The 10,713-nt window shown below is 44.5% G+C and overlaps 1 protein-coding gene across 1 annotated transcript; it reads right to left on the bottom strand.

Annotated features, from left to right (window-relative positions):
• Positions 1–204: 204 nt before the first annotated feature.
• TMEM59 (transmembrane protein 59) lies at positions 205–10,709 on the bottom strand (the record flags this gene model as incomplete). The annotated part of the gene is made up of 8 exons (XM_010179494.1): positions 205–1,166; positions 2,492–2,600; positions 3,415–3,499; positions 5,082–5,166; positions 5,436–5,588; positions 5,776–5,870; positions 7,985–8,090; positions 10,644–10,709. Coding segments are annotated over 8 exons (855 nt in total), but the record flags the coding sequence as incomplete, so codon positions are not given.
• Positions 10,710–10,713: the final 4 nt, after the last annotated feature.

Raw genomic sequence — 10,713 nt, 5'->3', positions numbered from 1 at the left:
CGACTTGCCAGTGCTATGGGAACCAGCAACTAGGAATCTCCTCAAAGGAAAGAGCCACAAGAAATATTAGAAATGTGAGGGACATCGTTAGTTGTTGTTGTGCTAGTGAATCATACAGCAAAATCAGGTCACGTTGCCCACGAGAGGAACGCTACAGACAGGCTCTCACACTGAACACGTCAATAATTTAACTGCTGCAAAAAGCTATGCAGTCAACGTTTTCTAGACAGTCGATTTTATTTGGCTGTTCTCATTTCTCAGGAATCAACTTGTTTCTGTAAATGAAGTTACAAGGCTAGAATAGTTAATCAAGAACAGAAAGTAGAATTTCTTCAGAAAACACATGTGCTAACTTTACAAGCAATTTAAGACTTAAAGGCTAAAATAATTGACCACGTTGTGTTCTGTGTGTGAAGGGCTATGGCCATAAGCTTGAACAGTTTCCATCTTTCACAAACAGGGTTCTAACCTACAGTACCTCGCAAACGCTTTCTATCTTGGATACTGTCACACTGTAGAAAAAATAGATTTCTATTTTTGGAGACAGGGCTGTTTGTGCATGGACATCAACAAGTACAAAAATTCAGCAGGTAATTTAATAATATTTTCTCTTAACTACAACAGAAAGTGCAACACTAAACAGGCATCTTCTCCTGCCTACTTAAAATTTCTTGTACCTTTACAAAGCTAACTCTGAATGTACACATTACATCCTAGAACACACAAATAAATTTGGAAGTGTCATGGCAGAAGCATGGAAAGCACGCTTACAGCTTTTGTAAGCGGAAAGACACATAGCAAACACCAGTGAGAAGTGATTATGTCTGGAAACAAACATAAATTCAAGATGTTTGAATCTTCACTACCAGTTGAAAACAAAATCCCATGACATTTGTTGATTCTGTAAAGTTATTTGTATTTAAAGACTGACTTCTTATCTGAAGAACCACCACAAACAATCAGGGGTTGCTAGCTCTGTTCGAGTTAAGTCTATCGGATCCAGTGGAAACTTAAATTGCTGATTGATCCAGATTGACTTTTGTAGGAAGAGGTCCTGCTTCCTCATGTTCCTCAGTCTTGCATCGAACCACAACAAGTGCAGAGGATGGGTATCTGTTCAGTTTCTGTTCGTTCATGTATTCCAGATCTCCATAGATGCTCAGCTTCTGTAATATTTAAAGAATTTACTTTAAGACAAAGACTCTCCATACAGTGAATAAAACACATTTCATTGTGCAACTACACTTCTGGCTCTGATGTCTGCAGCCCCTCAACACAAGTCAGTCCAGGCTTTCTGTAACATCTGAGATTTCAGAAGTGTGGGGATCTCTCTGGGCACAGGGATGCCAGCTCAGCTGGTTTCCCTCTGATCAGACTCTGTGCTCACAGATAATACATGTTCTCACTATTACCCTGGATTAAATCCATGCTGGGTTCCATTTACACAGCTTTATTCACAAAGAAATCAGAAGCAGCCTCCATTTGTTAGGAGTAACCTGGAGGATGCAGAGAGGGAAGTGCTACAAACCAAAAGACGTTGTATCCGGGCTGCTTGAGTAAGGCTCAGAGCACCTATCAGCCAGAAGAATCAGCAAGAATTGTTCAGCTATAAAATCAACATTTAAATGACCTGTTGGAGAGCAGTGTAGGGGAAAGGGACCTGGGGGTCCTGGTGGCCAGCAGGATGACCATGAGCCAGCACTGTGCCCTTGTGGCCAAGAAGGCCAATGCCATCCTGGGGTGTATCAGGAGGGGTGGTTGTAGGGCAGAGAGGTTCTCCTGCCCCTCTACTCTGCCCTGGTGAGACCGCATCTGGAATATTGTGTCCAGTTCTGGGCCCCTCAGTTCAAGAAGGACAGGAACTGCTGGAGAGAGTCCAGCGTAGGGCTACAAAGATGATCAAGGGAGTGGAGCATCTCCCTTCTGAGGAGCAGCTGAGGGAGCTGGGGCTCTTTAGTTTGCAGAAGAGGAGACTGAGGGGAGACCTCATTCATGGTTATAAATATTTAAAGGGTGAGTGTCACGAGGATGGAGCCAGGCTCTTCTTGGTGACAAACAATGAGAGGACAAGGGGTAACGGACACAAACTGGAACACAGGAGGTTCCACTTCAATTGGAGAAGAAACTTCTTCTCAGTGAGGGTGACAGAGCATGGCCCAGGCTGCCCAGAGAGGTTGTGGAGTCTCCTTCTCTGCAGACATTCAAAACCCGCCTGGACGCCTTCCTGTGTAACCTCATCTGGGTGTTCCTGCTCCGGCAGGGGGATTGGACTGGATGAGCTTTGGAGGTCCCTTCCAATCCCTCACGTTCTGGGATTCTGTGATTAAATAACAACACTGGTTTTCTAACCACATCCACAAAATAAACCCTGAAACAAAACAAACACTCGAGTTGAACCTCCCCCTTAAACATTTCTTAGTCTCTAGGCAGCTGTACCATAAAAGTAATATAAGGAATAAATTCAAAATATTGTGGGTTATAACAGAGTTACCTCAGATGGAACATACTGCTCTACGGCTGTAGCTACAGTCGCGCAAAAAATCCAGAGCAGCACCAGCACCGAAAGGACGAGCGTAGTGGTTAAAATCCAACCGGAATTTCTGAAATGAAAAGAATGTTACCACATTTCATACACTGAATACAAGACAATGGAGCCTCTCAAATGTTTGGCTCAATTTTGACTGCATTCCCTGCTGATTCATTGTTCTCTAGCTCTCACAGCTACACAGTCTTGCCTCAGACTACTGGGAACTCTAATACCTATTTAGTAGCTGATACCTATTTAGTATCTGACTTGAAAGACACAAAGGACTAGCCAGATGCTATTTATTTGGCCCTAAGCATCCTCCTACTTACCATTTTAAAAACAGGTTTTTCTGTTACACATTTGGGGTGCAATACACTGAACCTTCACATGTAAACTTTTGAGGAGAAAGTAATCAGAGTATGGGAGAGAACCACCAATATGCTGATCTTCAGCTAAGCTTTAATAAAGATACACCGGCTTCTTTCAGCCTGGAAATGGGACACAGCAGTGTCTTTCATATCAGACAATCCCAGAGCAAAATATAAAAGTGTTTTACCTGAAACATATCCAGAGTTAAAGAACAGGCAAAACACATTCTTGATCAAACAGCTCACTGAACACTCAAACAACAGCGTAAGAAATTATCAATATTACATTCAACTGAAATGCAAAGAATCAAAGCTGACAGAATCACCTGCAAGTAACATGGGCCCAGCATGGAAAAGTAGCAGTAAGTCAGGCAATTCCAACTGCTCTGCATCCTGAACCTAACAGACTTGTGGCACATGGTGATTTTTTGCAACAGTGTCCCAATACACACACACACACACACAGAGGAAAGGCTATTATACTCCTTACCAGGTACAGACATTCCAGAATATACATACATGGAAAGACACTTGAAAAAGCTCTCATTTCCTCGCTCTTCAAAAAGTCCTCGGTATGTCTGCGAACTTCCTGGACGTAGGTCTGCTGAAATACAGCAGCAGAAACAGCGGTCAGGAAAGCAATAGCAGAGAAGACCCAAACACCCCCCAGTTTGTCTTTACAGAAAGTACAAAAGGAAGCTCTTAAAATGGCCCTAGCTTGCTGTACTGGGTTTTCTGAGGGGTTTTTGGTTGTGTCTTTGGTAACGGGGGAAGGGTTATGGAAGCTACCTTTAAGAAGCTACCTGAACAGCTCCCCCTTTTCCTTTGTCAGCCCCACCTCTGACCAGGGCCAAGCCAATCAGTGCCCCTGCGAATTCATGCATTTAAGGGGGGGTGCAGGGCATACCCCTCTCTCTCTGGCACCAGCTCTGACCAGCGCAGCCCCCTGGTTGTGTCTTTGGTAACGGGGGAAGGGTTATGGAAGCTACCTTTAAGAAGCTACCTGAACAGCTCCCCCTTTTCCTTTGTCAGCCCCACCTCTGACCAGGGCCAAGCCAATCAGTGCCCCTGCGAATTCATGCATTTAAGGGGGGGTGCAGGGCATACCCCTCTCTCTCTGGCACCAGCTCTGACCAGCGCAGCCCCCGGTGCGGGTGGCGGGGCCCCGGCCCTGCCCGGCCCCGACCACAACTTAAGCTTTAGCCCCGCTGCAGCTCATCCCAGAAAAAAAGAGAGAGAGAGCCGGGAATTCCAGAACCATCAGAAGAGACCTGCAGTGGAGAAAGAAGTGGGGCCCAGGGAGAACCATTCTGAAGAACACCAAGGTCAGTTTGAAGGAAAGAAAGGAGAGGGAGGAGGAGGAGGAGGCCGAGCCCAGGTTCCCCTTTTGCAACCCGTGGTGAGAGCCAGGTCAACTGCCTGCAGCCCGTAGAGCCACTTGAGCAGTGGCTGCCCCTGAAGAAGCCGTGACTCTGGGCAGTGAGTGCTGGAGCAGTTCGTGTGTGAGGGAAACTGCAGCTGTGGGCAGACCCAGACTGGACTTTTGAGGACTTTCTCCCCTGTGGAAACGGGGGGGCCATGTGGAAGCAGAGAGAGACGCGGGGCTGAGTTTTCCTACTCCTGAGGAGCACATGGTGTGAAAACCGACTGCAACCCCCACTGCCATCCCCCTGCACCTCAAGGCAAATGGGGACGGGGAATGTGAAGAAACAGGGAACAAAAGCTGAGCCCGGGCAGAAGGGAGGGGTGGGGGGAAGGTGTTCCGACTTTAAGATCTGGTTGTATCTCCCATTGCTCTGCTCTGATGTTGGTAACAAATTAAAATTGTTTTGTTTTTATTCCTTATGATGAGTCTGTCTTTTGCCTGTGACCTGTTTAAGTAGTGAGAAGCCCTCCCAGTCCTTCTTTTGACTGGCCCTTTTTGGGGCATCGTGGTGCTCAGTTAAGCACTGGGCCTAAACCACAACACTTGCACGTTTCTATTTCCAGCAGAGCTTGGTTTCTACACAGACTTTGCCAAGTGAACACAGTGCAGGCTACATGACAATTATATTTCAGCTTTCTAAAGATTTGCTTTCATGAGCCACCTGCAACTTCGGTTTTGGTGTTGGGTTGTTTTGTGGTTTTTTTTATGCACAACCAGGAACATTTGCATTTGCTCTTCCAAAGTACAAAGAACAACTTACAGGCTGCTTTACTCAGAGGCAAGGATCCTCTTGTATCTCCAGTTTCCTGATCAAGCTGTGGAACATACTGTACTTCTGGCTTTGACTAAAACAAAATAAGGAGTTAGGAGATCTTGCTAGCAAGCTTCCACTGATCTTGCTAATTCACATTTTCAGAACTAATACAGAACTTAAGGTTAAGACATGCTAAGTTTGATTCCTCCTCCTCCCCCCAGTCCTGTCCTAAAGGCAGCTTAATACCAGCAAAAACGAAATACTTCTGATAGTGCACTACAGGCTTTTTTGTGACTGGAAGGAGCAGAGTTAAACATTTAGTAGCCAGGACACATCAACCTCAATGAAAAAGGCAAGCACCTGGAATATGACAATTTTGCCATCATCTGCTTGAAGGTAGAAAGTCCACGAGGACGTTATGAAGCTCTGAGCTGAATCCATCATGTCACTCCAGAACGATCTCACCAGTGTCAGCGGAAAGAGGAGATGAATTCTTGGCATCAGGGACATTAACTGCAAGCACAGCATTAACTGGTTTTTATATGAAAAGGTCAGAAGTTCTTGCTCACTGCTCACCCCATGTCTGGACTTCAGTCCTCAGGAAGATTTATCTTCCATTTGAAGAATTTTTTTACAAGAGAAGACGCGCACCGAACAGAAAACAAGGAGGTGGTATTTGAAAAACATGTCATCTACTTACTTGCTCTTGCCTTAACTCAGCAAATGGCAATTGGTTTTGGCATCCAAGATGGCAAGCATATTGTTCATCAGATTGGGAGTATGCTTCAGTACAGGCTGCAAGAAAGAAGTTCCCCAAACGAGAAGATAAATTCTGCAGTTTAGTTAAGAAAACATTTTCAGTATATGTTGGATCAGAAACAAAGCAGCAGTTGAGAGACTGACAATCCCATTTACAGGGAAAGATATGGCAATCATTCCAAGGGTAGCATTTGCTCTGAGGTCTAATGAATGTAAAGGAAGCAGAGCTCTGGCAGATGAAGCAGTTGAAATCTCAGTGCAATCAGAGGAACCAATAGAAATGTTGTCCTGGTCAAACTTGGGGATGCAAGTTTTTATTGATCCTCCCACTACCACCATAGTTTTTCTCTCTACATATCAGGTAAAACATGGATTTTTACCTCAGAGAACAGAGATGGAATCCTGAAAATAACACAGGGACCATCAGTCCCTTAAAACCCTTCAAGTTAACAGCAGAAGTCATGGTATCACAGGAAAATCAAAGGAGCATTTTCCTGCTAGCATGATGAGTCCAGAAACTAGAACTGAAAGTATTATGGAATAAAGTTTTTAGGAAAAATGCAGCCAAATCCTTGTTTTATAGATAGCTTCTACTAATTGTTCACTAGACATCATAAAGATCAAGAAATCTAAATTATCCAGAGAGAATAATTCGGATTATTCTGCCCATGGAGAAACCAGACAGACAGTACATGGGCACAGCTCTTCCCCAAAACTCCAAAGCTTAAGTGGATAACGCTGCAGTACCGCCTGAACTAAAGAATCAAACCAAGCAGCAACACAGCGGACAGCAGCTCTCCCAGTTTTCTGCAGGAACAAACAGAGCATCATCAAGGCCAAGAAGCTGGCAGGCAGCATGGCATCAGCAGCTAAACATTTAAGTATGCAGCTCACAGCACCTGAAGAGCAATTCCACGGTAAAACTGCCTCCAAAGTAATGTTTGTAGGCAGGAAGAAGCATCAGAAGACAGAACTGAGCAGATCAGCCAAGACATATCTTGCCAAGCTCAGAATACTGAGTCAGGGCACCAACCAGTGTAACAGATTACAGAACATAAGCCAGCAAAAGACAACAGCCTCAGGAGGGAGAGTTAAACCAGAAAGTAAGCAACTGTTCAGTTACCTCTACATGTGGTCTACTGCTACATTACCCTTTTCCATGGCACTCTTTCACGTGTGGTTTGACAACCAGACTGACATGCTGTATCACAGCTACACACACAGTGTGACAGACTAGAGCATTAGCCCATTTCTAGAGTATTTGATGCAGTTTTATATCACGTCAGCATCTTTGCATGTCAGGCATTCTACTTCCCTACCTTCCATCAGCTCCCTCTTGTCTTTATGAGCTACTGAGAGGATAAAAGCCACCTCTAAGTGCTGGCTGGGTGCTCAATTGTATTGGAAATCTAGATGGAGAGCTCCTTTCCTGCTTTGGGGGGGTTATGTCTCACTTAATCTCTGAACACATCTGTGAACCAGCTGCCTCAACATTATTGGATGAAAGTTTTATACAATTCCAAAGCAATGTTAATTGGCCTTTAGTATACATAGTTCATCTTCACTATAACATTTGTGCTCTAACACAGAGAATCTGAGAGAATTAGTCAACAGCATTTAACAGCCTATTTCAAACAAAACATGTACCTCATTGCCAAGAGTTTAGGTGTAGGTAAACCTCAGGAACTAGCCTAGACCACAGGTTACAAGGCAGAGAGCACATTAAGAGCTGGGTTCTTACTCCACCTGAACAATTTTATACACAAGTTTGGCAGGAATTGTAAATGGGACTGACTGTCACATGGGATTATTAAAGGAAAAGCGTTCACTTGACTGGATTTGTTTTCCCTAGCCATTTTGTGTTTTCTGTGACAAACTGGTTACAGTGAAATGAAGTATTTCTAATTTATTTACAGAGATGGATGATACCTGAGAAATTCGGGAAAATAGCAACACAAGGAGAAACACATAGAGCACCTTTCCATCAGAGTTTTTCATATCCTCTACATAACCTTTAAGAAATTGTTAGACAAAACCAGAAACCAGCTGGAGCAATCCCACCATTTTAACACCACCCTTTCAGACGTTCCTGCTCTCCCCTCTGCTATGTCTCCACGTTACGGGATGTTGAAAGAGTACTGAAGTCTTACCAGAGTCACATTCCAGTTTGGTTCGATTCAAATCGATGCCATCATCCACAAACTGACAAATGGAGAACAGTCTGCAGCCTCGCTGACAGGCGTACAGCTCCTCTTCCTGGGAAAGCACAGGAAAAGACTTGCACCCCTCCATTCAAGAGTAAATTGTCAGAAAACAAACAATTTTTTCTTTATTGTTGTTTATATTTGTTTTTTTTAGAATTGCTATAAAAAGCCACCCACCAGAGCACCATCCTCCTTCCCTTCACTGGACCTGGCAGCTGGCTAAACATGACACTCTGGATGATCTGAAATAAAACCAAGCTACAGATCTTTAGCACTGTACTACAACTATTGGTTTATTTCAAACAAAGCTCTTCACTCTGTGCAGGAGCAGGTCTGGAGCAGCAAATTCTGTTCTGTAATGCCAGTCCTGCACCACACTTTTAAAAAAGTGTTATTTTTAAGAAGAAGAGATAGAGTTCTAAAAGATTTACTGAAATCTAACCCTACAAAGAGAGATGGTCAGGACTATGAGAACTGCAACAGAATTTGTCACACAGAATCACAGAATCGCTCGGTTGGAAAAGCCCTCTGAGATCATCACGTCCAACCGTTCCTGTCTACCCCCTAAACCATATCCCTAAGTACCTCATCTACCCGCTCCTTAAACACATCCAGGGATGGTGACTCCACCACCTCCCTGGGCAGCCTGTGCCAGCTTCTGACGACCCTCTCACTAAAGAACTTCCGCCTTAGCTCTGACCTGAACCTCCCTTGGCACAGCTTGGTGCCGTTTCCCCTTGTTCTATCCCCCATCACCTGGGAGAAGAGACCAGCACCCACCTCTCCACAACCTCCCTGGTTGTATTGTCAAAATAATAAATCTATTCTGATGCACTACACCAATATCTTGGTTAACTGATGACTTGCCAAACTAGTTCCACAAACACACATTTTTATTTATTATATTGAACTGCAGAGAAGTGCTTCCTCACTGCAACTATTAAAATGATGCAAATACAGAAAACCCGCACCTAGTATTTCTGTTCACTACACCCCAGGGATGGATGGGCACTTTCCACATACAGCGCTCGCCACATTGCAGAACTAAAGACAGCCTCTACTATGTGAGCTCTCCTACTTATGATCTAACCAAATAACCACTCAAATGACTGGAGCCACTCACTGTACAGATGGAAAACAGGCTCTGAATTAATTTAACAAAAGTCAAACATACCACACCTTACTGTATAACCTCCTGTAAATGAACTGCTCATTGTTTGTCTCTGCAAGCACAAGTTCACATGCTTTAAAGGCACAAAAGTAGAAAACTGTGTAAATTAAAACTTAACTCTAACAATACTGACAAAACAGCTAAGATAGCTAGGCTGTCAGAGAAAACATGTTTTGTAATTTGTTTTCTAGACAGAGCGAGCTTTAGCAGACAGATTTCTGTGGCAGTCTTCCATGGAAGTCTCATTGAAGCTTGTCTGATTTTCCAGTGACAACTAAAACAGTTCCCTTCCATTCAACTGCTAGTTTTGTGACAAACAGGAGGCTAAATATAACAGAAGAGATGGCTGCATTATTGACAGCGCCAACACCACACAACAAAGAATTAAAAAGCACAGTAAAAACACAGAAGTATCAGTTTTCCCTGAACTTGAAAGAGTCCTATAGCAGAAACAAGAGCACTACACCAAAACAATATGAAAACATATTAGGATAATGTCTAGTCCTAGTTTCTCAGGTTTAGTTATTTCTCCTTGCTATCATCACACATAGGCACTAAAACACACCACACCTAGAGATGCAGGTTTACTTGTAGTCCACACAACTCCCTGTTACTTGACTCTGTGGGGATACCACTATCAGCTGCAGTCACAAAATCCAATTTAAGTTTTGCATGAAAGCCTGTTACCTAACACTGCTGCTGTTTGCCTGCTGCCCTCACATGGAATTTCAAAGGTCCCATCATTTCCATGCAAGAGAACCAAAATACAGGTTGAAGTTGCTGACAAGATGCTAATTTATCATTATTCACGCTTCATCCTTCAACATCTAAGTGCCACACTGGCACCCTGACTCAGGATCTCTGGCCTGTCACAGACACAGCACTGTTTTAATGCCCACAAATACGGAACAGCCCAAGTTAAATTACAGCTGCCTCTTTAGAAACAGGAGGGAAATGAGCAGCAAAACCCCCAAATCCACACAGAGTACCCGGCACTGACAAAGCTATACTATGAAAATGGCATTTCTCTGGCAAGCAGCAGCCTAACCCTCTATTTTCAAAATGAGGTAGCTATTTTTAGAGAAACCACTGCATTCCCTACTTTGAGGGGATGAAAGTCTGAGCTGGATGATTCACGCCATGGAAAACGCGCAGCAGGCTGCTGGCTGCACCTGAGCACAGAGAGTGTGACCTTCCTTCACGTTCATATTTACTTAAAGACCCGTCCAACACTGCCTGAGAAGACACGAGTGGGGATACGCCTCGAAAAGGGCTCCTGTCCGAGAAAATCCCGCCTATTCCTGTCACTCTGGAGCACAAGAAGGGGCTGCGGGGGAAAGGGGCACCAACCCCGAGTGAGGGAGAAGGGGAACGGGGCCGAGCCCAGGAAGGGGCCTGCGCCGCCCGGAGCCGTGAGGTAGGGCCCGCCCGTACCTTGGGGTAGGTGTGGAGGGAGTAGGTCAGCTGGCAGGCGCGGTGACACGACGCCGTGTTGCCCAGCACG

This window comes from Mesitornis unicolor, unplaced genomic scaffold (genome assembly GCF_000695765.1).
Source record: "Mesitornis unicolor isolate BGI_N332 unplaced genomic scaffold, ASM69576v1 scaffold6422, whole genome shotgun sequence".
Lineage (NCBI taxonomy): Eukaryota > Metazoa > Chordata > Aves > Mesitornithiformes > Mesitornithidae > Mesitornis > Mesitornis unicolor.
Note: the sequence above shows the minus strand (reverse complement) of the source record. Positions and strands in the feature narration are given on the sequence as shown.